Below are 27,713 nucleotides of genomic sequence, written 5' to 3' on the forward strand. Positions count from 1 at the left end.
CTGAGGAAACTAAAGCCCAGAGGAAGGAGGCAGCTTGTTGAAGATCACAGGGAACATGTCAGAGCTGGAATCAGAACCCAGACTTTTAACTCCCTGTCCAGGGCTCTTAGTCCACTTAAGTGCTGAGCAGCCTCTCCCACTATCAGTGGACCACACAGACAGTTCCCCACCATGGACACATCTATGACAGAAAGAGACATGTGAGGCTACAGAGCTTAAAGACATAGTCACAACAGAGAGAACAGACACACACATTCCACCAGGCTCTGCCTACCACACACATGCAGTCTTTCAGTTTAGCCTGCTTCCTTTCTGGGAATCAGCCTCTAGGATCTTGGGCTGGGGTGGGAAGGGCATGAAACTTGCATACCAACCTTAATGCCCACTTGCAGCCTGAGACAGAGCCCAGTGAACAGAAACACAGGATGGAGTGGGGCAGAGCACTGATGGTTAGGGGCCAAGGAGGCCCAATCTTATTACTCCAAATCCTGGTCTGTCTCGAAGGTCGACCTTACCCTCCTCCCACAACCCAGAAAGCTTTTGGAAAGGGGTGAATGGGACAAAGAGGAGTAAAAAGGCCTCCTCTTGAGAAGATAGGTGGAGGGCAGTATACCTCTGGGCCGCTAGGTCAGACTTCCCACTTGGAGTTAAGGGGAACCACAAATAGGTAAATGGGCCTGTATGGGGCGAGCGGATGGGGTTCCAAGGTGTTGGTCTCAGTCCTCACCATCTGGGCTTTCTGAGCTCCCCCACACCCCAACCCGAACCCCTTTCCTAAACAGGCTGGGGCTGCAGGTTCATGGCTTTGCTGGGGTGGGGCTAAGCCCCTGGCTTTGTGATCTGGTTCTTTCTCATTACCGTCAGCTTCTCTGCCACCCAACTTCCCCTCCCGATACCAGACTATAGAGCCTTGGGGGACAGGACAGGGTGTTCGGTAGGGTCCCCCAAGTAACTGAACAGATCGCCCCACCCCTCCTCAGCCCCCGGGGTGGAGTGGGACCCGATTTTGGTTTCTCCCGCTCCAAGAACACACAGAGGTACAGGTCCTACCATAGGAGGAAGCAATGACTGTTACGAGGTTGCGGCTGTAGGGGGCTCTGGGCCGGGGCGAGCGGCGGAGCTGGGGAGGGGTCGGCCCTGCCCGCCCGGCCCACCCCACCCGGCACCACCCCCACGGCCCCCGCGGCGCCACACGCTACTGGATGTGGCAGGCGGTGGAGGACGTGGCCTGGCAGCACATGCAGGTAGGGTTCACGGACTTGGGCGGTATGAGGTCCAGGTCCTCGTCGTCGGGGATCTCATCTAACCGGTAGCCGTCCTTCAGCAGTTGGATGTTCAAATCTTGGTTGATCTGCTGTAGACAAAGCAGGGGAGGAGGTTGGGCTCCTGCAGCTCTCCTGTGCCCCGCTTCAGGCCAGGGCACCTGTAAGCCCCACCTAGCTCTCCCCCCTCCTTAGGCCCACCCTCAGCTCAGGCCTCACTTCCTTACAAGGCAGCCTATCCCATTCCATTCAGTTCCCAGGTCAGCTTCTCGCTTCAGCTTCTGCTCCAATCACACCCCAGCACCACCTCAAAACCTCCCCATCCCAGGCTTCTGAATCTCACCTTTCAGACATCCTCTTCCAGCCTCTCCGAACCATTTTAGGCCCCTCTCTACCTGGCTCCCTAAGCCTACCTATTTCTCCTCTCAGGATGTGATTTGGCATTGGCCCCACCCCTTCTCCTGGATAGAGGTGGTCCTTCTCAGGTAGGGTGGGCAGGGGTGGGGCCTCACCTCAGCAGAGGAGTAACCAGAGGAAGAATATCTGGACATGTCAAAGTCGTCATCGCTAGTGTGAAGGAAGGAGGACAGTGAAGAGGTGATTTAGGAAAACGAAGAAGAAAATTCCCTACACCCTCTCCCATTAGTCACTACCTCACCCCACACTCACGATCTCAAATAAACAAGATACTAGCTGTGCAGACACAGTTTTAAGACAGGTTTCCTAACCTGCCATTAAAATAAATGGCCACTGTTAACCCCCTTCTAAATAGAGCTGCCATTTCTTCTGTCCCTCCCTTTTTTCTAGTTTCAAATTGTCTGGGTGCTGAGTTTTCCTGAAGTCTAGATCTAACCTAGCAAACAGCGGCCTTCTCATAGAGGGGTTGGAGCATTAAAGACAGCATCCTGGTGTTCAGGGATGACAACTGGGTCCACATAGAGGGCAGTGACTGGGCCCAGTTTTCCAGGATGGGGCTTAGAGCATCCACACTACATCCCCCAGCTCTTCCTCTCTGTGCTTCCCCCTTCTCCAGGTTAAAAATATCATTTTTTGAGGGAATTGACCCTTGAAGAACCCCTAGCTGTCAGGAGAAATCCCCAGTTCCCACAGTACAACAGGCGTGGCCTGTACAGCCTGCTTGTGCTCACATAAGTTTCTGCCTTGCTCAGGCTGCCCCCCAGGCCCCAGTACACACCTGTCCGTGTCAAGTGCTACCAGTGGCTTCTCATCTGGGCTCTGGTCAAGCGAGGAGTAGCCTTTATTGGGGACGACGAGCCTGAATAGAGAATTTTTGGGGTTGGAGTGGCAACTGGAGCACACATGGCTAGTAGGGAACTGGGATGGGCTCCACTCTTGACATGTGCCTCCCTCCCACCCCCTCTTTGGATCCTGTTGAGGCTCCTTCCTTTTAGAGAGGAGCTGGGAATAAGGAAGGAGGGAAGAGAAGGAAGCTCAAAACCAAGAGAGGTTGGACCAACAATAGGTGTTGACCGACTGGCCCAGGTGTGGTGGAGAGGCCGTCTACCTGGTCCGGGCCATGACGTTGTTCTTCTTAGGCTGCTGGTTGATAGGACTACCCATGCTGCCATTCTTCAAGGAGCCCTTCCGAGCCAGCTCTCGCTGCTTTTCTGCAGGGGGACATGGGAAGGAAGCTGTGTCCTGCCTCCAGGGCCACCCTACCTACAGCTAGGGGTAGCCTCAGATAGGCTTCCATTATGAAACCCTTTACTTCTTTAGGGACTGAGGCTGTGAACCTCAACTCCAGACCCCACTGTACTATGAAAACAGTACTTGACCCTGGACATCCTGAACCACATAGTTGGAAGCAAAAGGAAATTGACTTCTGTCTTTCCAGGAGCCACAAGTCCTATGCAGGGTAGTTAGTGTGTATTTGATACCAGGGAAAGGCTGGGGTGGAAGATATGATCATGGAGGGATGGAACAGTAAGGGACAACTTCCTGCAGGTAGTACCATGCCTTTTAGGAAGAAGTGTGCTAAAAAATGCATTTAGAAGTGACCATAATAAGTGTAGGGAGCTCTGGTGGTATAGTTTGTAGGGAGTTGTGGGGCTAACTAAATGGCTGTACCTCTCTGGATGTTTGAATCCACTAGTTGTGTTCCAGGGAAGAAAGATGGACTATCTCCTTTCTTATGATCAATAGCCTCAGAAATCTACTGGAGAATCAGCTGTAAGTTGGTTCTGCCTCAAAGACAATGAGGAAATGATGACTAATAAGTGTGGATCTGGATAGGATAGAAGGGTAAAGAGTGAGGGAAATTGGATCCATTTACTCAGTCACTTATACATTTGGTAAATGCTGTATCACTATGTGCCAAGTTCTATGCTAATAGGCTGGGGACTCCATCTGGTTATAATCTCACAGTGTGAAGACCCTGAATGTCAGAGTTTGGAATTAAAGCTGAAGACAAAATAGAGCCACTACAGGCTATGGAGTGGAATTGGTCAAAGGAAACTAGGTAGGAGACATGAGGCTATGGGGAGCCCGTCAGGCTTTACTATCTGAGGATGCTCATGACTGCTCTGTCAGCCCCTGAGTTCTCCTAGGTTCCAAATCTACCAGGTTCATGGGCTTGGCCCTTAGATGGCCCACTGCCTGGTGTAGTACTGAACACATAGGGGAGAAGATTTTACAGAAGAAGTTCATGGATGCTGGAATCCTGTACTCCCTGCCTTCAGCATATGTTCCCAGCATTGGATACACAGATGCTGGAGGAGGCCCATTTGTCCTTTCCTGTTCATCTCAAGTAAAATTCTGATCTGGAACTTTGAGTTTTGAGAAAAAGGGTTGAGAAGGAGGCCAGGGGAACACTATCTCATAAATACATTTAATTTATAGTGCCTCACTTTGTAATTTTTTCTGACTCTAAGGTCTCCGGATGTCACATCTCCTAGTTTCTGCCTGTCCCTGACCCTTAAGCCTGTTTCACTCCCTGGAGTAGTTCAGCTGCTTTCCTGAGAGCAGCAGCTGCCATTACCACACCAAGCCTCCAGAGGGTGCAATTTGCCTTAAAGTTCGTGGTGGTGGTGAAGTGTATGTGGGGTTTTTTAAAATTTTTTTTCGCTGCACTGCAATTGCAGAGGTACACGGTTCAAATCCACCAGATGCACTGCTGGAGAAGGAGGAGGCAACCTCCTCCTGTACCAGTCAGATCTGATTTGACGGTACACGTAAAAATAATACAATAAAAATTTTTTTCCTCCCTCTCAAAGTTGTGAATTTTCACAACCTTGTCTCGCTGGTAATGTAATGATAGGGAAATGTTACTTTTTAAAGCATTCTGTCATTATTTGAAATAATGCAAAAGTATAGACAATAAATGGACGAAACCAAATTATAGATGATGATGCTCTGGTGGCCTTAATGGTAAGGAGTTGCACAGCCAACCCAAAGGCAAGAGGTTCAAATCTGCCAGCTGCTCTGTGGGAGAAAGATGGGCAATTTCCTCTTAAATTATTTACTACCTCTGATAAACTGCTGGTTTACTGCTGATAAACCGCTATGGGTTGGTTCTGACTTAACAGCACACAACAATACCATGCAACCTCTTAATGGAGTCCTGGATAGGGAGTTGCGCTACCAACTCAATGACAGTTGGTTTGAATCCACCAGCTGTTCTGAGAGAGAAAGATGGGCAATCTCCTTCCATAAAATTTACAGTCTCAGAAAACCCACTGGAAGGTCAGCTATTAATTGGTTCTGATGAGCTGAGTTTGAGTTGATGCAACCACTTAAAAGAATGCAGTGTTTCTCCATGTATTGATTGGCATTGGAAGGGGCTCCAAGAAACTAACTGAAGGGTAAAAACCAACCCAAACACAATGACCCATATTTCAGAAAGTTGTGTAGAATATGATACTATAGAAGTAAAAATGTAAAATAGAACTAGGAAAATGAATGATAAGAGAGGAACAAAGGAGAATTCACACCGATTAAATCCCTTGTGTTGCTAAATTAAAAAATGACAAATAATTTGAAGCTAGAGTCTGATGTCCAAGGATAACAGCTTTGGGGCTTTGAAACCTTCACTCCTTCATTTCTTGTTCTCACCCCCTCTACCCCCAAAATTATTCCCTTTATTAATTTAATTTTGTAGTTTAGGTGAAAGTTTTCTGAGAAAATTAGTTTTCCATTCAATAGTTTATGCACATTTGCTATAATTTGTTGCAATGCACGCTCATTCTTTTCTATCCTTGAGGTCTATTAACTGACATCCTACCTGTAAGGCAGCTTTCTGCCAGCCCGATCCAGTGTTTGATGGCATTTCCAAGCTCCACACTACTCCTGTGGTTTCTCTTGTAATATCATCTTGAGCTTCTTGGTGTTAGAGATGCCCCCAAGAATACTAGACTCCTACAGAGAACACTGATTGCCTCTCTGCCTTACAGGAGATAAAGGCTCTTGGCACTGCCCGTGACTTGGTGGCTTGAGTCTTGGATCATCTAACCCAAGTTGTTTCTCTGTGGCACTTCATTGCAGACCCAGCCTAGTGTGCCTTGTCCACTACCCACGTCTCCCTCACTCCCCGGACACACTCACCCAGCTTCACTTGGAGCGGGGATGGTTTGTAATTCATGGCTACTGACTCACCCTCCCGGGCGTCACAGTCTCCGTCTGAGATGGAAGCTGCAGTTGGGTCCTGTGGGGAGAAAGCGCAGAGATGGAATTGTTAGTAAGTGAACAAAGGGGACTGCTATCAGTCCTGAAGTGGATTTTCCCACCAGTGCTTTAAAGAACTATAGGAGTAATTTGTCCTTTTTAGCCAGCAAGGGATGGAGAAGAGGGCTAGAGCTATCATGATGGGAAGAAGATACTGAGTGTGTATAAGAGCCAAGGATCCTCACTTACACCCAATTAGGTGTCTGTCTTCAAATACCTATGTGGCCCAGCCTCCTCCAGAAAACTTACTGTTATGTCTTAAACCCACAGGACTGCCTCTTAGGATCTAATGCCCATACTAGTTGCCATGATCTTCAGGACTTTTCATGTGTACTTGTTTGGAAAGGCCTTTCTTAGGTTATGATTGCTTGAAGTCTGGATCGAGGTCACAGTAAGTCTTATTTGAGCTAGGTCTTCTCCCTCACTGGTTGTTCCTGTCCAAGATCCAGGTGACTGACTGGTTAAGCCAGGTCAGACTAAAGGCTGCAGTGACTGGATGATACAGACTTCCAGGGAGGACTTTCAGTTTCATAGATGAGTACTAAAGTGGAGCATCTAGAAGAATCTAATGGGTTGGCTAGGCATGGCAAATGACAAATAATGGCAAATAAGCAGATAGTCAATTAGTCCTATGCTATCCAGAGTCATGAGGCTTGAAGGCAAAGTATGAGAAATGAAGGAAGGAAAGCATGCGTTTGTGTATTATTGTCCAAGATCTGCAGCCTTCTCCATCTTCCTCACCATCTTTCTTCTCACTCATTTCCTCCACTGGCTGAACCCTATACTGATCAGAAGATCCTAACCAAGCCTTATCTTTCCTTCTAAAACATCCCAGATCTCTGCTCCAAGATTCAGGTCCTTGACCCATTCTCATGGAAGGCTGAAAAAAGCTGAGTCATTTGCATTCTTTTTAGAAAGTAATTTAGGTATTGCTATCCATTTTAACTAAGCATCACACTATGGTAGGTAGGCTTAAGGTACAGGAATTAAAGACAGCAGCATCCAAAGCTGCTGCTTTTTCTGCCTTTGGAGATGCATAGATGGACAGGAAAGTATAATGCCCTATGATACTGGCCTACAATGTCAAGTTCAAGGATCTCAGTAGTTCTTGGTAACCCATAGTCATTACACTAACTTCAGTTCCTAATGTCTGGGAAAGAAAGGTCCCATTGGGCCATCCAGAGCACAAGACCCTGCATAGAATCTATTGACAAAATGACAAGTGAGTTTCTGCGGAGAGAATCTGGATCCCCATCTGTTCTGATGACCATTCCTTACACATGGTGGCTGTGGAAATAGGCAGGAGTCTCTGCTCAGAAAAAGTCCAGCATCATAGTGCCTGAATCACAGGCAAACAGAAAGCTTTACTGTGGATTTCATATTTGTCTTCCTTGAGAAATGCGCCAACACACCATGACCATAACACAGTAATGTAATAGGGGAGATTAAATGTGAAATATTCATGAATATAAGTATCATAAAGGAATCCAGGCAGAAGGAAGTGTCTGGCTCCAAGAAATCAGGGAGAATTGAAAATGCCCCCCAAGGACATCTGACAGGCGTTAGCTAGATCCGGAACTAGAGTGGGGATTAGCAAGATTATTAATAAACCCTCAGCAGAGACAGACATTGAAATGCATCTCTAACAGCAACCTATGTTTCTGCAGCCATTCAAACAAATTCTCCAAAGACTGCTGAGGATGATTAATAGCCCAGTCTTACTGTTTCTGAGACAGGGTATACAGGCTAATGGGGAGCATAAAGCCAATATATCCAGAGGAAGGAACACGTGCAGAAGGTTCCTTAGAGTCTATCTAGGCTGGTGGTTTTTATTCAAACCCTATGCCTTGAGTGAGGCTGAGAGCAGGAAAGAAGTAGTGGAATGAGAGTCTGAATTCCGTTCAAGAGATACAGATTCACTATCAGTTCACTTATGTATCAGGCTTCATACAAGCTTTTGTTATTGTTATATGCTGTCAAGACAGAACCATATGAGTCTCCAGTGGCTTTTCAGAGGCTCTAAATTGCATGGGAGAAGACTGCCCCCCTTCCTTTCTCTTATGGAGCAGCTGGCAGATTTGAACTGCTTGCTTTTGGGTTGGCAGTATAACTCCTTAACACTAGGCTAATCTTGTTGCTTTTTTTGGCGGGGGGAAGGCTAACATTCACTTATTTAATCCAATCTAGCATTTAAAACATTGGTTGAAAGGTTTAAAACAGAGATTGAAAGGAGGAACTAACAGTAATAGAACTATGGCATTAACTAAGGGTAGGGTTGCACTACTGATTGTTGTAATTGCTGCCAATAAGTTGTAAACTTTTACACTGTAGAATTGGCAAAGTTGTGTGACAAATATATTTGCAAAAATGACGGAGAGAGAAAGAGAACCGCTATTAAGGCTGCTTATGTACACTTAAGTACCTCATGGGATTTGGTTCCTTAGATTGGAGGTTTAAGGTCATGATTTCATGGAACATCCCAGTTAATTGGCCTAATAACATGTTTAGTATTAATGTTCTATCTCCTAGTTTGCATGGTTCCTGGAGTCTTAAAAGCTTGTAAGTAGTCATCAAAGATACAATTGGTCTTTATTCACTCAGAGCAACAGAAGAAGCGGAGTCAGAAAAAGGAGGAGGATATCAAATGTGTGGCAAATTATCTCTGTAAACAACTGTCTCATAGAGCCATGAAGATTGAAATGACAGTCTGAGGTAATCTTTAAAAAGAAACAAACAAACAAAAAAATCCCTTGAAATTTATCTTAAAATTGAACAATAGTTTAACTCAACTAGTAAATAAGATCTGCCTTGAGTATTATGCTTTTTAAAGAATTACCTATATGGGATTGAACAGATAAGAGCATTTCAAAAGAATGGCAGGAATTTTAATAGACAGAGAGTTTGTTAATGATATAACAACTTGTTGGATAGAGTGTATGTTTTGCTAAATAGATTATCAAAGCCAGCAGCAAACCAAAATTCAGAAGGCAAAAACCAAAACAAAACAGATTCTGAAGACAGATTGCCTAGGTTCAAATGTAAGCATTTCCATTTACTAGCTTTATGATCTGAGTTTCAGATTTCTCATGTGTAAAATGAGACTAATATGAACATTTAAGTAAAAAAAAAATTGTGAAAACAAAATTAGTTAGTGTACATTAAGGACCTAGAACAGTACTTAGTATATAGTGAGCACAGTATCAGTGTTAGTGTAGTTTTTATGAGAATAAGTTCAGTGAGGACCACACGCTAATTGGACAATAAGCATGAGGAATGACTGACCCACAGCTGAAGCCCTGGCACCATGAAAACTGGGGCCTCATTTATATGTAGAGATACCTGTCTTAAAGGTGATCCCTCCACTGGGTAAGGAGGAGACTGACTAGGGGGCATCCTTACTCTTCTCTCTACTCATCCCACAGTGCTACATTTTCCTAACTTATTTAACAATGCTAGGCCTAGGTCTCACAAAGAATAGAAAATGGGTCCATTTTTAAGGGGTTTCCAATAATTATCAATAAAAGGAATAAGAGCTAGGAAAAGTAGAATGAATATGACAAAGTGGCAGATGTTGTTGTTGCTACGTGTGGTCAAGTCACCTGAGCCTCATAGCAACCCTATGCACAACAGCTCTGAACCCTGCTCTCTCCTGAGCCGACTTTACTATCTCTGACACACCCACTCCATTACCCCAGTCACTGAGCCAATTCATCTCATTGAAAGTCTTCTTGCTGGTGCAACCACTATGGAAGGCGGTATGGCGCTTTCTCAAAAAGTTGCAAATAGAGATACTATTTGACCCAGCAATTCCACTACTGGGAATATACCCCAAAGAGACCATAACTGACATCCAAGCAGATATATGCACACCCGTGCTTTGTTCACAATAGCAAGGAGTTGGAAACAACCTAAGTGCCCATCAACAAATGAATGGACAGAGAAGCTGTGGTATATTCACACAATGGAATACTATGCTGCATTGAAAAAACAAGGAACTCATGCAATATTATTAAAAATGGGTGAACCTGGAGGACATTATGCTGAGTGAAGTATCTCAGTCACAAAAGGACAAATACTGCATGGTGCCACTGTTGTAAAACAGGACTGACATCGGGGTTGGGGGGAGACTGACAAAGATGGGTTTAATAATGTATAGTGCATTGAAACAGATGAGGGAGAAAACGATTTAAAAGTAATATGTGATTAGGTATTTTTGTCATGACAGGAGTCCAGAGCGAAGGCTGCATAGTGGGGTAGACCTGGGGGGAGGGATTGTAAAACAATGAAAGAATTTTTCTTTTACTTTTCCCAGAGGGTAGTGTACTGGGGAGGAGGGTTGGGAGGGGAGAAAAGTGCAACAATGAATGAATCGAAATCCAAAGTCTCTATAAATTTTCATTGAAATGAATAATAAATTAAGAAGAAAAAAAAAGAAGGTCTTCTTGCAACATGATCAAAGAATGTCAGACTGAGCTTCAGAATTCTAGCCTCCAAGTCTCAAAATATTTGTCTCCATGGAGCAGCTTGGTTTCACCCTCTCCTGGATGAATTTGTTTGTTGTCCTAGCGGTCCATGGTATATTCAATACTCTTCTCCAGCACCACAGCTCAAAGGCATCAATTCTCCTTCTATCATCCCTAGTCATTGTCCAGCTTTCTGATGCATTGCACATAATTGCAAAGGCCATGGCCTGTATCAGGCACACCTTAGTGTCCAGAATGACATCACTGTTCTTCAGTACTCTGGAGAGGTCCCTGACATCAGTCTTTCCCAATGCAATTCATGTTTTGATTTCCTGGCTGTTGGTACCAAGAGTGTTGATTGTGGAGCCAAGCAAACTAAAGCTGTTAACAATCTCAATCTCTTCACCATCTGTCATGATGCTTCCTATTGGCCCAGTGGTGATAATCTTTGTTTTTTTGATGTTCAGTCCATATTGAAGGCTGCAGTCCCTGACCTTCTGCAGCAAGTGCTTCAGGTCTTCTTTAGCTTCAGCAAGCAAGGTTGTGTCATCTGCATAGCACAGATTGTTGATGAGTCTTTCACCAATCCTGATGCCACATTTCTCCTCACAGAGCTCAACGTCTTGAATCTGTCCTACACATAGGTTGAAAAGGTATGGTGATAGTACACATCCCTGGCGTACACCCTTCCCGATTTTAAACCAGTGTTTCCTTGCTCTGTTCTGACGACTACCTCCTGGTCCAAGTACAGGTTTCACATAAGCACAATCAAATGTTCTGGGTAAGAGAAAATCTCACAGAGATTCTTGAGAATATCTGAAAACAGCAGTTCACTAGCAAGTTTAAGAAGGAAGAAAGGACATACGGGAAATAGCACATGCAAAGACTCAGAAGCATGAAACTAACAATTAACAGAACATTGAGTACTTTATAAAGTTGAAGCCAAGAAGGCAGGAGGAAAAGTGGCAGGAAGCCAAACTGATGTGCTCAGAAGGACTCATGGTAGCAGGTAAGTCTTGATTTTTTTCTTTATTCAGATAATGGGGAGCCAATTAAGCTGCAAGCAGGAAAATAATATGGTCTAATTTTAGATGGAGAAAGATCCTGCTGACAGCTATGTGGGAGATGGGGATAGGGAAATAGACTGGACATAAGGATAATTAATAAGCTACTGGAGTAGTTTGCAGAACAGATAATTAGAGAGGGTTGATTCTATGAGGAAGAACATGGCATCAAGACTGGAGGAGATTCATCAACAACCTGCGTTATGTAGATAACACAACCTTATATGGTGAAACTGAGAAGGACCTAAGGCATTTACTTCAGAAGGTCAAGGATTGCAGCTTTCAATATGGATTGAAGATCAACATCAAAGAAACAAAGATTCTCACCACTGGGTCAATGGGCAGCATCATGATAGATGGAGAAGAGATTGAGCTTGTTAACAATTTCAGCTTGCTCAGTTCCACAATCAACACTCTTGGCACCAGCAGTCAGGAAATAAAAAGACAAATTACATTAGGAAAATCTGCTGTCAGGAACATTTCCCTACTGCTGAAGAGCAAAGATGTCAGTCTAGACACTAAGGTGCACCCAATCCAGGCCATGGTTTTCACAATTACTTGCTATGCATCAGAGAGCTGGACAGTGACCATGGTTACAGAAGAATTAATGCCTTTGAATTGTGCTGGATAAGAGTTTTGAACAAAACATGGACTGCCAAGGAAACTAATAGGTCTGTCCTGGAGAGGGAAAACCAAGCTGCTCCTTGGAGACAAATATTTGGAGACTCCATCTCACTTACTCAGGGCACGTATCCATGAGGGACCAGTCCTTGGAGGATATCATGCCTGGAAGGGTCAAAGGATAGCACAGTAGAAGAAGACCCCAAATAAGATAGGCTGACACAATAACTGGGGTAACGAGGGTAGGTGTGTCAGAGCCAGTGAGACTGGCTCAGGATAAAACAGGGCTCAGAGCTATTGTGCATAGCGTCGCTATGAGTTGCAATTGACTTGATGGCACATAACAACAACAACTGGGGTAGTGCAGCAAACATGGCATGGGTCTGAACAAAACAAAAACTAACAGGACAAAAAACAATTAAGGAGGGTAGAACTAGCAACAAAGTTAGAGAGAACATGTAAGACTCTGGATATTCCTAGTCTTATGTCTGGAATAATTGGGAAGGAGATGTTAACTACTTAGACAATGCAACAAGAGCCACAACCACATTTCCAGGAAAATATAATTATTTCAGTTTGAGATGTGCTGAGTTTGAGGTGGTGCTAGAATATCATTAGTCAGTATTGTCTGAGGTTTTAGAATTCAGGAAAGAGGTCTGAGCAGTGGCGATGGAAACCATTGATGAGAATGAGCTGTCTCAGAGTGAGCAAAGTGAATATATATATGCCAAAGATGAAATCTAGGATAACATCCAACCTTAGGGAACCAGTGGGAGAAGGAGACAGGGTAGGAAGAGAAAGATGAGAAACAGGAGACCATTAAAGTAGAGTTTCAAGACTGGAAAGGTCAGCAATGTAAAAAAAATATTAATATATAATATGAAGAAAATATTCAGTGATAATGTAGCTATAGATGAACATATTGTTGGATAAAACATGAGGTAATCCGTATTATAGGGAATTTAGGTAGAAATAGGAGATGAGCAACTCACAGTAGGGACAATACCATCATTGCTGTTAAATAGGAATCAATTCATCACTGACCCTCCAGTGAGTTTTCAAAGGCTGTAAACTACACAAAAGGAAATTGCCTTTCTCCCACAGAGCTGCTGGTGGATTCAAACTGTCAGAGGGGTGCTCCTTTGGGTTAGCAGTGAAACTCCCAACAGATTGTATCACTAGAGCTATCTCAGTAAAGTGGAGGTTAAGGAAAAAAAGAGAAGACTTTCAACATGACACAGTGAATACAACAATGGGCTCAAGAACAGCAGAGATTGTAAGGATGGTACAAGATCTGGCAGTGTTTTATTTTGCTGTATGCATGGTTGCTAAGAGTCAGGACGGATTCCACAGCACTTAACGTGACAGGAGAGGAGTAAGTGGAGACAGTGATCAGACCCTTATTTCAAGAATTCAGGCTGAAAATTGAAGGAATAAGAATGTCAGAAGCAGCAATGAAGGATTGCTTTAGAATGAGGAAATACTTGACATTGCTCTAAACTGAGAGGAAGAAAGCTGAGTAGAGATATGTTTGGTGGAGTATTGTTTCAAAAGAGTCAAGAGGAGACAGAATCAGAATCTTGGGCCAGAAGAGAAGCTTCTTACTGAGATGGTAGGGAGATGAAGATAAGTGGGGAATGGAGATGAAAATGAGTGGGAAATACAGATAACACAGGTAGAAAGTTAAGGGAATTCTGGTGGCCTAGTGGCAGGAAGCTGAACTGCAATCCCAGAGGTGTGCAGATGCTCTGCTGGAGAAGGAGGGACAATCTCCTCCTGTACCAGTCAGATCTAATTTGATGGTACACACAGAAAAATAATAAAATAATTTTTTTTTTAAAAAAAGGTAGAAAGTTGAGGGAGTTCAATACTTAAAGTCTAAAATTTCACTTCACATAGTGGGCCACTGGTTCTTTTCTTTTTTTTTTTTAGGATAACTGAGTAAAGGAAATGGATGAATATTACGTTGAGGAAACTGTTAGAAAGAAAAGGGTTACTTGGGCTATGGGAGGAGACCAAATTGGCTTGACTTCCAGTTAGAATCTTCATTTTTACCCCATGTTCCAGTAGCGAGATGAAAGGTGCTGTCCCTGGTGCTGAATAAAGCATGTCTCTTTCCCACAAGGAAAGGTACTTGTTTTCACCTCTAAGCATTAATTCTTAGATAAAAGGAATTGACATATTTATAGAATGAGGTATGAAGAAGTACATTGCTCAAATCAATCTTATCTAATCTTTCTTCAAAGTGCACATGTTTATTTTTCTTTAGTTAAAGGAGGAAGTCATGGGAGGCATCTTTGTGTTGGAAAATACTGGAATACAGTCATGTCTGTACTCTCTCATTTTCTAGGTGAAAGCAAGAAGCAATACACATAGAGAAGGAATCAAGAGATCCAGGAAGGAGCAATGCTCTGAAAAGAAAACAGAAAAGTAAGGAAACCCTGGGGCTCAAGTCTCTGTTAGGTGGGGACAGAAATATCACTCATCAAAAACTAAGCCTGCTACTGTCACAATTTTCCCACAGATTTAAAACTACCTGTGTCTGAAATCTGGATGTTCAGACACAGCAATAATGCAGTTATGGCAAGTTTGGATGATATTCCTATCATAAAGCCATGATGTTGTTATGGTTATATGCCATTGAGTCAGAACCAATTCATAGCTGACTCTTCAGTGGATTTTCAGAGGCTGTAAATCACACAAGAGGAGACTGTGAGCAGTTAGTGAATTCAAACTGTCTGTCTTTGAGTTTGCAGTATAACTCCTTACCTGCTAGGCCACTAGAGCTCCCATTTATGGCTTTAGCCATATATGCTAAAAATTGAAAAAATCATCTTCAGTTTCACCACTCAGAATCTAGTAACATTAGAGTATATTTCTTTCAAGACTTTTATGTAGAATGAAGTAGTAACACCACAGAATTTCCCTTCTCTAGTGGTTAGAGCTGCTGTTTATCTGTATGGTCCCACACCTCTGGATATCTGGGGTGGGAGGAAATGCTTGGACTAGAGGGAGGCATTTAGAATCTCCTCTAGAATGGGGACCAGGACAAAGAGGGAATATAAAACTCATTCCAGACAGAGCTGCTGGGAGGGAGCTAACAACAAAGCTGATACTCAGTCCTTCCTCCCCAAGATGGCAGCTGTAGAAGACAAAGTACTACTGTCACCGCTCCCAGAACTGTTTGAAACAGGCAAGCAACTTATGCACGAAGTGGAAGTAGCAACTGAATCCACTGGTTCCTCTGTAGGCCAGGATAAGGTGTTCAAGGCACTAGACCTCTTTGAGAAGGTTACTGAAATGTTATCACAGCTCATCTTGTTCAGTTGAAATGAAGATTTGGAAGAAATTGCTTCCACCAACCTGAAGTACCTGTTTGATGCCAGCATTTCAAGAAGCCCTGAAACAAGTCAACACCAGCAAATATCTACATCATTTTCAGTGGGCTCAAGAACACTTTATAAACTACTTAACTCAGTGCCATTATTATCATGTGGCAGAGTTTGAGCTGCCCCAAACCAAGAACAACTTGACTGAAAATAACATTGCTAGCTCCTCTATGACCTTTCCTAACCTTGTTGCTTTGTCATCTCAATGACAGGCTAAGATAAAGAGATACAAGCAAAAGAAGGAGATGGAAAAGAGATTGTCTACACTGAAATCTGCTGTGGAAACTGGTCAAGCAGATGATGAGCATGTTCGTGATTATTATCTTATTCACCTTCAGAGGTGGACTGGTATCAGCTTGGAAGAGATTGAGAGTATTGACCAAGAGAGGTAGATCCTTAGAGAAAAAGAATCCTCAAAAGAGGCATCAACTTCTCACTTATCTCATAAAGACAAGCCACCAATGAAAATCTTCATTCTCACTTGGGACGTGGCCCAAGCTAAGGTGTCTGGAGCTGGTTAACCAAGCCTGGCAACTATGACAGTGAATGACTGGTATGATCAGCATCAGAAATATGGTGCATCACCAGATAAAGGAATAGCAAGGACATCAGAGCTCACAAAAGCAGCTCAGCAATAAGAAGATCAGGAACAAAAGGAGGAAGCAGATGATGACAAAATGGTAAAAAAAGCCCAGGAGTGGGATGACTAGGGGTTACAGCAACAGATGAAACATGGGTTAATCTTCCCATCAGATGATGGAAAGGAAAGATATATAGGAGCTTCAGCTGAGTACAACATAAGCAAAGACGCTACGCCTGGCTTTGGTTCAGTAAAGTATCAAATGATTAAGTGTGTATTTGTACCCTAGATAATGAGTCAACAATCTTGTTTCAGTATTATCATCATTGTGTATTCTAATTTCTTAAATGAAAGAAAAGAGCTTTGATCTATATAATCAATGGGTGTATGAATATTCTTTAAAAATAATAAAACCCCCTTTTTATCACATGAAGAAAAAAAAGCTGATACTCAGAAAAAAGCAGAAACAAGGGATAGGGAGTATGCTCCCTAAGTTTAGGCTCTGCTTGTAAAACCCTTCCAAAACCTGGTGACAAGCCTGTCCTTAGACACTATGAGACACTCTAAGGTACTTAAGATATGTTTCTTTCTAGTTTAATTGAATTTTGTTACTGTATCAAGTAAATGCACACACAAAACAACCCTTAAAGAGAAAGATTGTATCTTGCATTCTATATTTTTTAAACTTATTGTATTGTTGTGGGTATTATGTTGATAGAGTATAATAATCTCTCTATGTTTTTAGATTTGTAACCATAAATTTAGACTACATAATGATCCATCAAGAGAATGTACAAAAATGTTTTTTCATTTATATTTATAATTTTTACTCTAATAAATAATGGTATACCAAAATTATGTACATATATATGAGTGTATACTTGTATTCTGGATAATTTTCTAAATAAAAAAAGAATTACTGAATCAAGTCATAGGCATTTTAAAGATTCTTGATATATATATTATTAAATTGTTATATATATTGCTTTCTCAAAGGATTGTTCAAGCTTAAAGTGCCTTTAGTCGTAACTTATTTCTAATATTTAATTTTCACTCTGTGCGAGGAATTTCAGGTCATCACATCTATCCATCACCTTTCTTTTTTTTTTTTTTTAAAATCTTTTTCTTTTTATCCATCACCTTTCATGAGAGCTCTACTCCAGTCCTCATTTAACTGCTTCCCTCTAGGGAACCTTCTTTCAAAGAGTAGAACATCCTCTGGGCATCATCTGTCAGAAAAAAATGCTCCTTACTTGAGGCCAAGAATTAAGAATTAATTAATTAAGGAAAATTTTGGTCATATCAAACTTAGGAAGGGCTTTAAATGGAGCAAAAGTACCCCATTATTACTGGAAATTACACTTTGGCCAGTTTTAGGCTCCTGCCAACCTATCAGCTCTGGGAATAGAGACAGTAATTATAGAGTCAGGAGGCAAACCTCAAGGCTGTTGTTGTTAGGTATTGTGAAGTCTGAACAGACTCACAGTTGAACCTCCAGAAGGTTTTCAGAGGCAGTAAATCACATGGGAGGAGACTGTCCATATTTCCCTCACAGAGTGGCTGATGGATTCAAACCACATGCCTTTGGGATAGCAGTGCGAGTCCTTACTACTAGGCCACCAGAGACTAACTCAGAGCGGAAAAATGAACAAAAGTGGGCCTAGAGTTATCCCAGCTGGAGTGGAAGGAAACTCCTATTCTTTGACCCATCATCTGTTGTTGTTGTCATGTGCCATCAAGTCGCTTGCGACTTATAGCGACCATATGTACAACATCCCTGAACTCTGCTCTGTCCTGTGCCAATTGCACTGTCTCCGACACACCCATCCCGATTACCCAGTCACTGAATCAATCCACCTCATAGGGGGCCTTCCCCTTCTGCGCTGTCCCTCCACCCTACCAAGCATGATGTCCCTCTCCAAGACCCTGTCCCTCCTTGCAACATGTCCAAAGTATGTTAGATGGAGCCTTAGAATCCTTGCCTCCAAGGAGCAGCCCGGTTTGACCCTTTCCAGGATGGATCTGTTTGTTTTCCTAGCAGTCCATGGTACCCTCAATACTCTTCTCCAGCACCACAGCTCAAAGGCATCAATTCTCCTTCTATCCTCCTTAGTCATGGTCCAACTCTCTGATGCATAACAAGTGATAGCAAAGACCATGGCCTGTATCAGACGCACCTTAGTCTCAAAAAGAGACACCATTCCTCTTCAGTACTTTGGAGAGGTCCCTAACAGCAGACTTTCCCATGGCAATACGTCTTCTAATTTCCTGGCTGCTGGTGCTGAGAGTGTTGACTGTGGAGCCGAGCAAACTGAAGCTGTGAACAATCTCAATCTCTCCACCATCCATCCTGATGCTGCCAATTGGCCCAGTGGTGAGAATCTTTGTCTTCTTGACATTGAGCCTCAATCCATACTGGAGGCTGCAGTCCTTGACCCTCTGCAGCAAGCGCTTGAGGTCCTCCTCAGTTTCAGCAAGCAGGGTTGTGTCATGTGCATAATGCAGATTGTTGATAGATCTTCCACCAATCCTGACCCCACATTTCCCCTCATAGAGCCCAGACTCCCGGATAATCTGTTCTGCATATAAGTTGAAAAGGTATGGAGACAGGACACATCCCTGGCGTACGCCCTTCCCAATTTTGAACCATGCAGTGTTCCCTTGCTCTGTTCTGATGACTGCCTCTTGGTCCAAGCATAGGTTTCTTATTAGCACGATCAACTGTACCCATAATCTAGTTTAAAAAACCAAAAACAAAAACAGCTATTCAGCAACAGGGAGAAAGGATGGTGAAAGATATGAAGCTAGCAAATGGGATGACCAAAAATGAAATTAATTTTTTAAATAGGGAGACAAGAGATCAGTGAGCTTTTAAAAAGAAAACTCAGAATTCTGCTCTGACTTCACTATGGTTATGAGTGTGTGTATTTTAGGTAGAGGGATTGCTATTTGCTCCCATTCTAACAAGTTACTTAGTATCACTCAGTGGAGCAGGCATAACTTGTGGGAAGCCTGTGTGTACAAGCTCAGGGACTTTCTTCATGAACACAGTGGGAGTAGTCAGAGCCTGTCATAGAGAAGCCTTGGTACTTTTGGATTGGCATTACTTGGCCTAGTCTTGGACCTTCACCCCAATCTGTCAGCTAATTTCCTAAACCAGGTATTGATGTGGTTCTCATCTTACTGTCTGACCAGTTGGAGACGCAGGTCTTGGCCCATATAGTCTTACAACTTACAAAATCTTTAAGCCCCATGTGTTAATCTCCCACATTTCAGCCTCATTAAGGAAAGATGATTTCACTTAGTGGAGGAAGTTCTTTAATAATAGATCAATTGGCAGCACTTGAGACAGAAAAAAATGAGTGTGAGAGTGGGCTGTGGAGAAGAGGCAATCCCTTCTCTCTGTTTTTATTCATTCAAGTTCAGCCAACAGACTTTAGAGGTGGAGTTTTTTGTTGTTGTTGTTGTTATGTACTGTTGAGTTGGATCAGGCTCTCCCGCAGGTTTTCAGAAACAGTAAATAGCACAGGAGAAGACTGCCTATCTTTATCTTACAGAGCAGCTGGTGGATCTGAGCCATGTGCCTTTGGGTTGGTAGCACAACTCCTAAGCTAGCAGAGCGCCATAGGAGAAAACAAAGAAATCTCACCCAAAACAAGAGAGTTGGGAAAACTGAAGACTTCTGGAGCTTTTCCATTAGGCAAGTCTCAGAGGACAGGAAGGGAACCAGATGCTCAGTGCTAAAAGAGCTTAGGGAGCATGCATCAAAGGATGTTGTTGTGTGCACCAAATTGGAACTGACTCATAGCTGACCAATTGAGTTTTCAAAGGCAGTAAACTGCACAAGAGGCCACTGTCCATCCTTCTCCCATGGAGAAGGTGGATTTGAACCGTGTGCCTTTGGTAATGCAGCACAGATTCTTACCACTAAGCCATCAGAGCTCTAAAGGATAGTCTAATTTTATTCCAGGATGTAGACTGCAGTTCCTCAAGATAAGGAATTCCCTCAAAGCCCACACACACTAGGAGAAATACTATGCAAAACTGACACAGAGCATTTTATTCCCTAACACAAGGTCTCCCAGAATTCTTCTGGTAGGTACTTGATGTTTGTTCTATGCCAGACTGACTTGTGAATCTTTGTCAGGATCTTGGACCTAATCTAAACTTCAACTACTCAGGGAACTGAGACTGGGCTGCACTGGTTCAAGAATCTTTTGAGTTCTTTGGTTTTCCAGGAAAGCAAAGAGTCTAAAAGGGTCTACGGTATGCTTCCTAAGGTCTGCTATCTCTCATCCTTTCCCTCTAGTCTTGGTGGAATAAATAATAAGGCAATAGACTTTGAAGGCTGATATAAAATAGCTTTTCTCCTGTATGGTTTCTCCTGTTCCCTGCCTCTCCTCTCTAGAATAGAAAAAAACTATTCTAACTCTAACCCTCATTAGACTTGGCAAGCAACGTTTCTGCTCACAAGGACACCTTGCGGCTTTAAATCTCAGCTCTCTGATAAGAGCATTCTCTTATTTCCCCCTCTTTTTGTCACTTCAGTTAAACACTGGTGAGCTTGCCACATGTTAAAAAGCAAAACTAAAATTTGAATATTCAATTTATTGAACACAGACAAAAGTAGTGCACAAAATACTTAGGGGAAGGAAAAACCAGAGAGAAGTACCTGGCTCCCACCAAGGAGACTTTAGTCTAAAGGTGGATAGGTAATAGAAACCCAAAGCAGCCTATCTGAGGCAGAGAACAGTATGAGACAGGAATGCATAAAGAGTGATGAGAGCACAAAGGGAAAGATCCTGGTGATGGAGGTCTGGTCTCCCTGGTGTAGATGGTAAGGACTGGGCAGGAGCCTGGTTAAAGAAAGATCCGTTATTGAGTCAGTGGGCACTTTGGCAAGAGGTTTAAAAGCAAAGACTAGGGACCTCTGGTGGCTTAGTGGTAAGGACTTGCATTGCCAACTCAGAGGTACATAGTTTGAGTCCACCAATGGCTCCATATGAGAAAGATGTGCCATTAACTCCCTTGTAATTTACTGCCTAGGAAAACCCACTGGACAGTCTGCTATAAATCAGTTCTGACTCAATGGTACATGACAACAAGTGAAGCCTAGCTTGAGGGACTTGGCAACTAACTACTCTTTATTTGCTGCTGCTGTTGCTGCTATGTGGTAATCAGCCCTCCCCATTTCTGGAGAACCAAGTATAGCAGTCTTTCTCTTTTCACTGAGATGCACAAACAATTCATCCACAAACAAGGGTCAAGAGGCCCCAGGAAGGTTGACTGGGAAGTACTTTTATTGGAAATGCAAACAGGGATTCAGAGTTTTAGGAGTTTCAGAGAGAGAGGGAGAGAGAGGAACACACACTCTGGTGGCATAGTCCACAAAGAGTTGTGCTGCTAACTTAAAGGCTGTGTTTTTCTGGCAGTTTGAATCGATCAGTGTCTCTGCAGGAGAAAGATGGACAATCTCCTGTGCCATTTACAGCCTCGGAAACACGTAACTGAAGGGTCACTTATGAGTTGGAACTGACTTGATGGGATATTAGGGAGGGTTAACCCTAGAAAGGCTCATGGATTCCCAACTGAGTCTCTGAGGAGAAGACAAGATCTTCATTCAGAGGCATGTGCGTGTATGTGAGCTCCACTGGGGGCAAAGGGGAGGGTTTTGCTTGGCTTGGTTCAAGACAAGTTTTCTAGGAGTGAAGTCAACCGGTTGCTGGTTTGCATTTCTCAAAGGCAAGAACACTCAAAGGCTAAATTAGATTGTCCTCGGGTCTAAAAGGTCTCCTCAGGCTCAAGATGGTAGAGAGCCTTCCCCTGCCCATGCATTGTGCTGTGGCTGGTGCAATGACACAGTCTGGCTAAATCAAAGGAATATCCTCATTCCCAAAGCATCTATAAGTGGGCTTGAAGAACCAAGTAACTAACACCCTCCCCCCAAGTACCCTACAGTCCTATACCCCACACTTGAAAGGCACATCTCTGACTTTACCTCCAGAGGCCCTCCACATCTGCACAGTGTTCACCTCTTCTAGAAAGCTCTAACATACTTGCAGTCTCTGTCCCTCTGCACCTGCTGAGCCTAGCTATGTTTTAAGGACAAAACCAAAAACCAAACCCATGGCCAATGATTATGACTCATAGCAACCCTACAGCACAGATCTGAGTTGCATCACAAGATGTCCAAGGCTGTCAATCTTTATGGAAGCAGATTGCTACACCTTTCTTCCATGGAGCAGGTTGGGGTTCAAGCCGCTGACTTTAGTCAGCACCTGAATACTTTAACCACCATGCCACCAAGGGCTCCTGCCTCAAGGTTTGTGCTTCTTAAATATTAATGTGAAAGCAAATCACCTGAGGATACTGGTGAACTGTAGATTCTGATTCAGTAGGCCTGGCAGGAAGCCCAAGTGTTTGTGTGCCATACTGGATCCCAGGTGATGCCAGTCCTGTTAGTACACGATTGTACTTTGAACAGAAAGGCTCTAGGCCACTCTCCTCTACACACATATCATATCCCAGACAGTCCCTCAAAGAGCCTTGGGCCCTGGCTTTAACCTGGTTACATCTTCAGTACCATGAGAGGATAATCTTTTTTTTTTGGTGGGGTGGAGAAGGAGGAGCTGCCCAAAGCTCACATTAATGAGAAATCTATACTAAGAGATCTGATTTGGCCCAGGCAGGAATGGTTTAAAAAAATTTAGCCCAGGTATGGTCCTTCTGGAATTCATGAAATCATTTAGTTAATATTTCTTGTGTCCAGTACTGTACTAAATGCTTTGTATAGAATTTATCATCCTCAGGGCCAAAGAAAATTAAGTATCATTCCAATTTTTAAATTGAGAAAATAGGTTGTGTTAAAATAATAAGTTTAAAGTAAAATTTTGAAAGTGGCTGCACAAACATCTGAACCTAATTTCCACATCCATCTCGTACACCCCTGATCCTTCTCAGAGATGTCAGGTAAAGTCCTGAGATTGACAACACACTAGAATTTACACAGCCATAAGAATGTCATCATTGCAAGCAGGCACTTAGAAAGCTGGCACCTGGTCCAACCATGTCCCCAGTGCTCTGCTTGGATTTGGAGGCCCTCTTCATAGAAAATGGCATGGATGCTTTCAGTTCATCAACCTTTGCTCAATGAGTTCTCAACAGGAAGGAAATAATGGAACCATTGAAGTAGTCAGTAACTCAAGGAGAGAGAAATAGATTAGCAGGAAACAGTGAGTGAATAGGAGATATAAACGGAGCAGATGAAAAAGGAGTGGGAAACAAAAAAGAAAACAGTAGGGAGGAGGACACAAAAACGGTATAGGATATAAAAGGAATAGCTCATGTTAGGGAACGAAGTGGTGGGTGATGAAACTAGAATGAGAGGAAGGTTTGAAATCATAAATGGCTTTCTAAGTCATGATCAGGACTTTGTACTTTAATTGGAAACAATGGGGAGTCACTGAAGGACTTTAAAGGCCATTGTTAGATTTATATTAGACCTATCTCTCTGGATCATTAAATTGGAAGCAGGGAGACCAGGTAAGAGGCATGGAAAGAGGTGGTAAAAGCTTGAAATAAGGGGCTGGGGAAGAAAAAGATATTAAAGTTCACCTGCTAGAGCTTAATAGCTGGTTGGATCTGGATTTGAGAGAAAAGACCTAGGCAAAGATAATTCTTGGATTTCTTTCTGACTTGAGTGACTGGGTAAATTGTGATGCCAGTATGCAAGACAAGAATATAGAAGTAACACTCAACCTTAATGATTTTGTTGTGTGTATTAAAGACGAAGGGTAGGAGGAAAAAAGTTGGACACTTCAACATGAAATGCATAGGCAGAAAACTGAGAGACACAGTCAGAAGTAGGGGATAGATGTCTGGAAAGGACAGAATTTTGAGAACAGTAACAAGACAGGGAAAGAACCAGAGTCTACAGGTGAGAGAGATGGTTGAGGCTAAAGAGCCAGTAGGAGGGGCCAGCTATTTGATAAAGATGTCAAGAAAGAAGGCTCAAGACACAATGTTCTCTGGTTTTCTGTCATTCAACAAAAACTTTATTTTGTTTGCACAAAAATTCTTGGGTCTAATACTTGAAAAGCTTGAAATTTCCCACAGAAAGAAGTCCTCTGGTAGAGAAGTCCAGGTATAGTCCAGAGATAATGGCAAGTCTGTTATTTCTTAGGACATATGGCCTGAAGTCAAGAGAGGTGGACCAAGAATGAACTCGTCAACCTAGAAGGAACAGCAAGCAGTGGGGTAGGTAATTGTTCCATGTTCTGGCAGCACCACAACCTCTTGACTTAGTCTTGAATCATCCTCATCAGGCTATCATGAAAAGCAGCAAAGACCCTGCACTTCTAATCCTTGGAACACGAAGTCAGCATAGACCTGGGAACAGAAACAGCCTAAGATCCAGGCTGGAGATGGCAGCAGCCTGCACTGATTTTTCCAAACCCTGAAAACAACTGTTCCACCAATCATGAACACTGAGATGTAGCTTCAGCCTTGAAATCTATACTACATTATGTGTTGATCATGATTTCACAGGTTTTAAACCTTCAAATATACCTTCTGTAAAAGCAAACACACACACACACACACACAAATTAGAGAAATTAAAGTACAAATGAAGGGTCACTTGATTTATTTGTCAACTGCTCCTCAGATGCAGTATAGTCAGTAGTCTACATACCTTCACTATGTCCAGAAAAGTTAAGAAATGTGTAGTCGATAGGGGTCCATTCCAGTTCTTCTGTTTTCTGCCTCCAGACACATATTACTGAGAGATTAGGACATGAAGTACAGGAAAGTCAGATTTGCACCAGGGCAAAGAACTTAGATTGGAATGACTTCTCCTAAATCCAAAACCTTAACCTTGGAGGCATTTGGGCGGAGGACCATGTTTTGAGGATGAAGGGCCTAGGTTTGACTAGTTAGAAAAACAGGTCTATGATTCTGCCAGAATGAATGTTTTATGTTATTTGATGCATTTGAAATAACCCAATACATTATTATTGGTTTTTTTTTCTGTGAAAGGAATGTTTATCTTGCAGAGTTAAATCTTGGTTACAGTTAGAAATGAAACTTTGAAAGTTCCTAAATTTCCTGGCAGGGAAACAATGATTTCTCCTCATCTACTTTATAACCTGTGCCTATCTGAGAATTTGTTATAAGGTCTTCACATTTGAGTTGCAAGAAGTGTAGAACAGCAATTTCTGTGAGTATTTAGACTTCTATGTGGTCATCTCATTCACAGAAAATAGAAACCTTTCTTTTTCATGTTATGGTTAAGGTTAGACTTCTGCTCTTCTGCTTCAGTGAAAATCTCCTAAATGTTGGACCTTGGATGATTTTTCCTTTGTCAGTGTTTAGGAAAAGGTATTTTCAATTCCTTTTTAACATCTAGGTTGGGATTAAGGTAAACTCTTCCTTTATACATAAGGGGGAAATGATGGACTAGGAAAAGAACCTCAAAATCTTGGATCCTAGTTTACAATAAATCCTGGCTGTTCTAGATTCTGAGAGAATTTTGTCCCCCTACTCTCTGGCCCAGCTCCAGCCAGCTGCAAATTGTCTGGATCGAGCTGCTTCGACACGCTGATGTTATCAGCCTCACGGTGCCTGGAGCATGCAGATAGAAACAGGCAATGGCGCCGTCTCACCGGACATAGTAATGTAATTTAGTTTCTGAAATCCAAGTATAAAATCTTGAAAGCGGATTTTTCTTTTTTTAATCTACCTCAGGAGTGGTGGTGGTGGCAGTGAGGAATTCCCAGTGGAACCATCTAAATAGGGAAATGGCTTCTGTCATGTATTAATAAACAGTTCAAAGCAATGGAAAAACATACTGAGAGGCTTTGCAGGGAATGTAAAATGCTCAGTCTTTCTTGCCTCTCTTTGTATCTGAGCTGTGGTGCCAGGTCAGGGCCAAACCACTTGCAGCAGATGCAAGCAGGAATAAGAAAAATGTCCCCCTGAATATTCTGTGAGGGTCACCCATGCTAGGGAGGTGGGACAGGCACTGGTCTCCATTAAGGGCTTATCATGGCAAGGCCTGTACTGTTAATTTTTCTTTAAAGAGTTATTCAGATTGGGCTAAGAAAGGTGGCAGACAGGTGCTTGTCTTCCCTGCCAGGTGCCCAACCTCCCTGCGTGCCATTCCTGCCCTTGTATTCTATACCTTGCATTGTCTTCTTTGTTCCTGATGGAACTCATCTTTCATGTCTTAGCTGTTACAGTCACCTTTAAAAGGAGACTTCTAGGGAGCTCTGGTGGCCTAGTGGCAAGAAGCAGTACTGCAATCCCAAAGATCACGGTTCAAATCCACTAGATGCTCTGCTGCAGGAGGGACAATCTCCTCCTGTACCAGTCAGATCCAATTTGACGGTACATGCAAAAAAAAAAAAAAAAAAAAAAGAAAGTAAAAGGAGACTTCTATGAATGACAAACTAAGTCTCCACCTCCCCCAAAACAAATCCAGTGCAATCAAGTTGACTCCAACTCATATTAATCCTCCATCAGGTTTCCAAAGCTGCAAATCTTTACGGGAGGCGATGGCCCATCTTTCTCTGGCTGATGGATTTGAACTGCCAACCTTTCAGTTAGCAGCCCAACACATTACATACTGCCCCACCAGACTCCTTAGGCTACGTAGTGGTGGTTGTTAGGTGCTGTCATATTAGAACTTACTCATAGCTGATCCTCCAATGGTTTTTCAGAGACAGTTAATCTCATGGGAGGAGACTGCCCATCTTTTTCCCATAGAACTGCTGGTAGATTTGAAAGGTACCTGCAGGTACCTTTGGGTTGATAGTTCCTTACCACTGGCCACCAGAGTTCCCTCGGCTAACTAAGTTTGGTCCCTCTGGAGTAAACACACATAGTTCCTCTCCCCATGTATTTCTTTCATGGCCCTATCAATTTTTAATTATTATTTCTATAATTTACTTGCATAATAAATGTTCATGAAGGTAAGGACTGTGACAATCTACAGTTCATCCCAGTACCTAGAACTATACCAAGCACAGAGAATTATAACAGATGGATATACAAACCACCTTCTATCTTCTTGGTTTGAAGCCACAGTAAATAATTTTTGCTCTTTTTCGTGTAGGTGATGGAAATGCCGTCAAGACTGAGGAAGACCCAGAAATTTAGAAGCCATGTGAGCCACAGCCATGGCCATATTGGGAAGCACCAAAGCACCCCGGAGGCCAAGGTAATACTGGTGGCTTGTATCACCACCAGATCAACTTTGACAAATACCATCCAGGTTATTTTGGAAAGGTTGGTATGAGACATTAACAGCTGAAGAGAAATCAGAGCTTCTGCCCAGCAGACAACCTTGACAAATTATGGACGTTGGTCAGTGAGTAGACAAGAGTAAATGCTGCAATAAACAAGACTGGAGCTGCTCCCATTATTGATGTGGTTTGATTGGGCTACTACAAAGTTTTGGGGAAGGGAAAGCTCCCAAAGCAACCAGTCATTGTGAAGGCCAAATTCTTCAGCAGAAGAGCTGAAGAGAAGATTAAGGGTATTGGGGGGCCCTGTGTCCTGGTGGCTTGAGGCTGTGTTAATTACATGGAGGTTGTTTAATTAAATGTTTTCCCCTTATGATCTGATCTTTGGTGCACGACTCATGCAGCTAATGC

General features: G+C 42.9%; 1 protein-coding gene and 1 pseudogene across 5 annotated transcripts in view; one reads left to right on the top strand and one right to left on the bottom strand.

Moving 5' to 3' along the window:
* Positions 1–1,014: 1,014 nt before the first annotated feature.
* FAM219A (family with sequence similarity 219, member A) overlaps positions 1,015–27,713 on the bottom strand; it is a 67,453-nt gene continuing 40,754 nt past the window's right edge. Inside the window, exons 2-6 of one of the 5 annotated variants that reach the window (XM_006898512.1) lie at positions 5,823–5,922; positions 2,788–2,890; positions 2,458–2,538; positions 1,775–1,829; positions 1,015–1,351 (exon numbers count right to left, since the gene is read on the bottom strand). In XM_006898512.1, coding sequence (XP_006898574.1) covers positions 1,196–1,351; positions 1,775–1,829; positions 2,458–2,538; positions 2,788–2,890; positions 5,823–5,922 — 495 coding nt within the window. In that variant the 3' untranslated portion in view covers positions 1,015–1,195. Of the gene's footprint in view, positions 1,355–1,774; positions 1,830–2,457; positions 2,539–2,787; positions 2,891–5,822; positions 5,923–27,713 lie in introns of all 5 variants that reach the window. The other 4 variants (XM_006898510.1, XM_006898514.1, XM_006898513.1 and 1 more) reach the window with 4 other exon arrangements.
* LOC102876815 lies at positions 15,226–16,189 on the top strand (annotated as a pseudogene).

The sequence above is a fragment of the Elephantulus edwardii genome, unplaced genomic scaffold, assembly GCF_000299155.1.
Source record: "Elephantulus edwardii isolate Elephantulus edwardi_28Jun2011 unplaced genomic scaffold, EleEdw1.0 scaffold00232, whole genome shotgun sequence".
In the NCBI taxonomy this organism is placed as follows: Eukaryota; Metazoa; Chordata; class Mammalia; order Macroscelidea; family Macroscelididae; genus Elephantulus; species Elephantulus edwardii.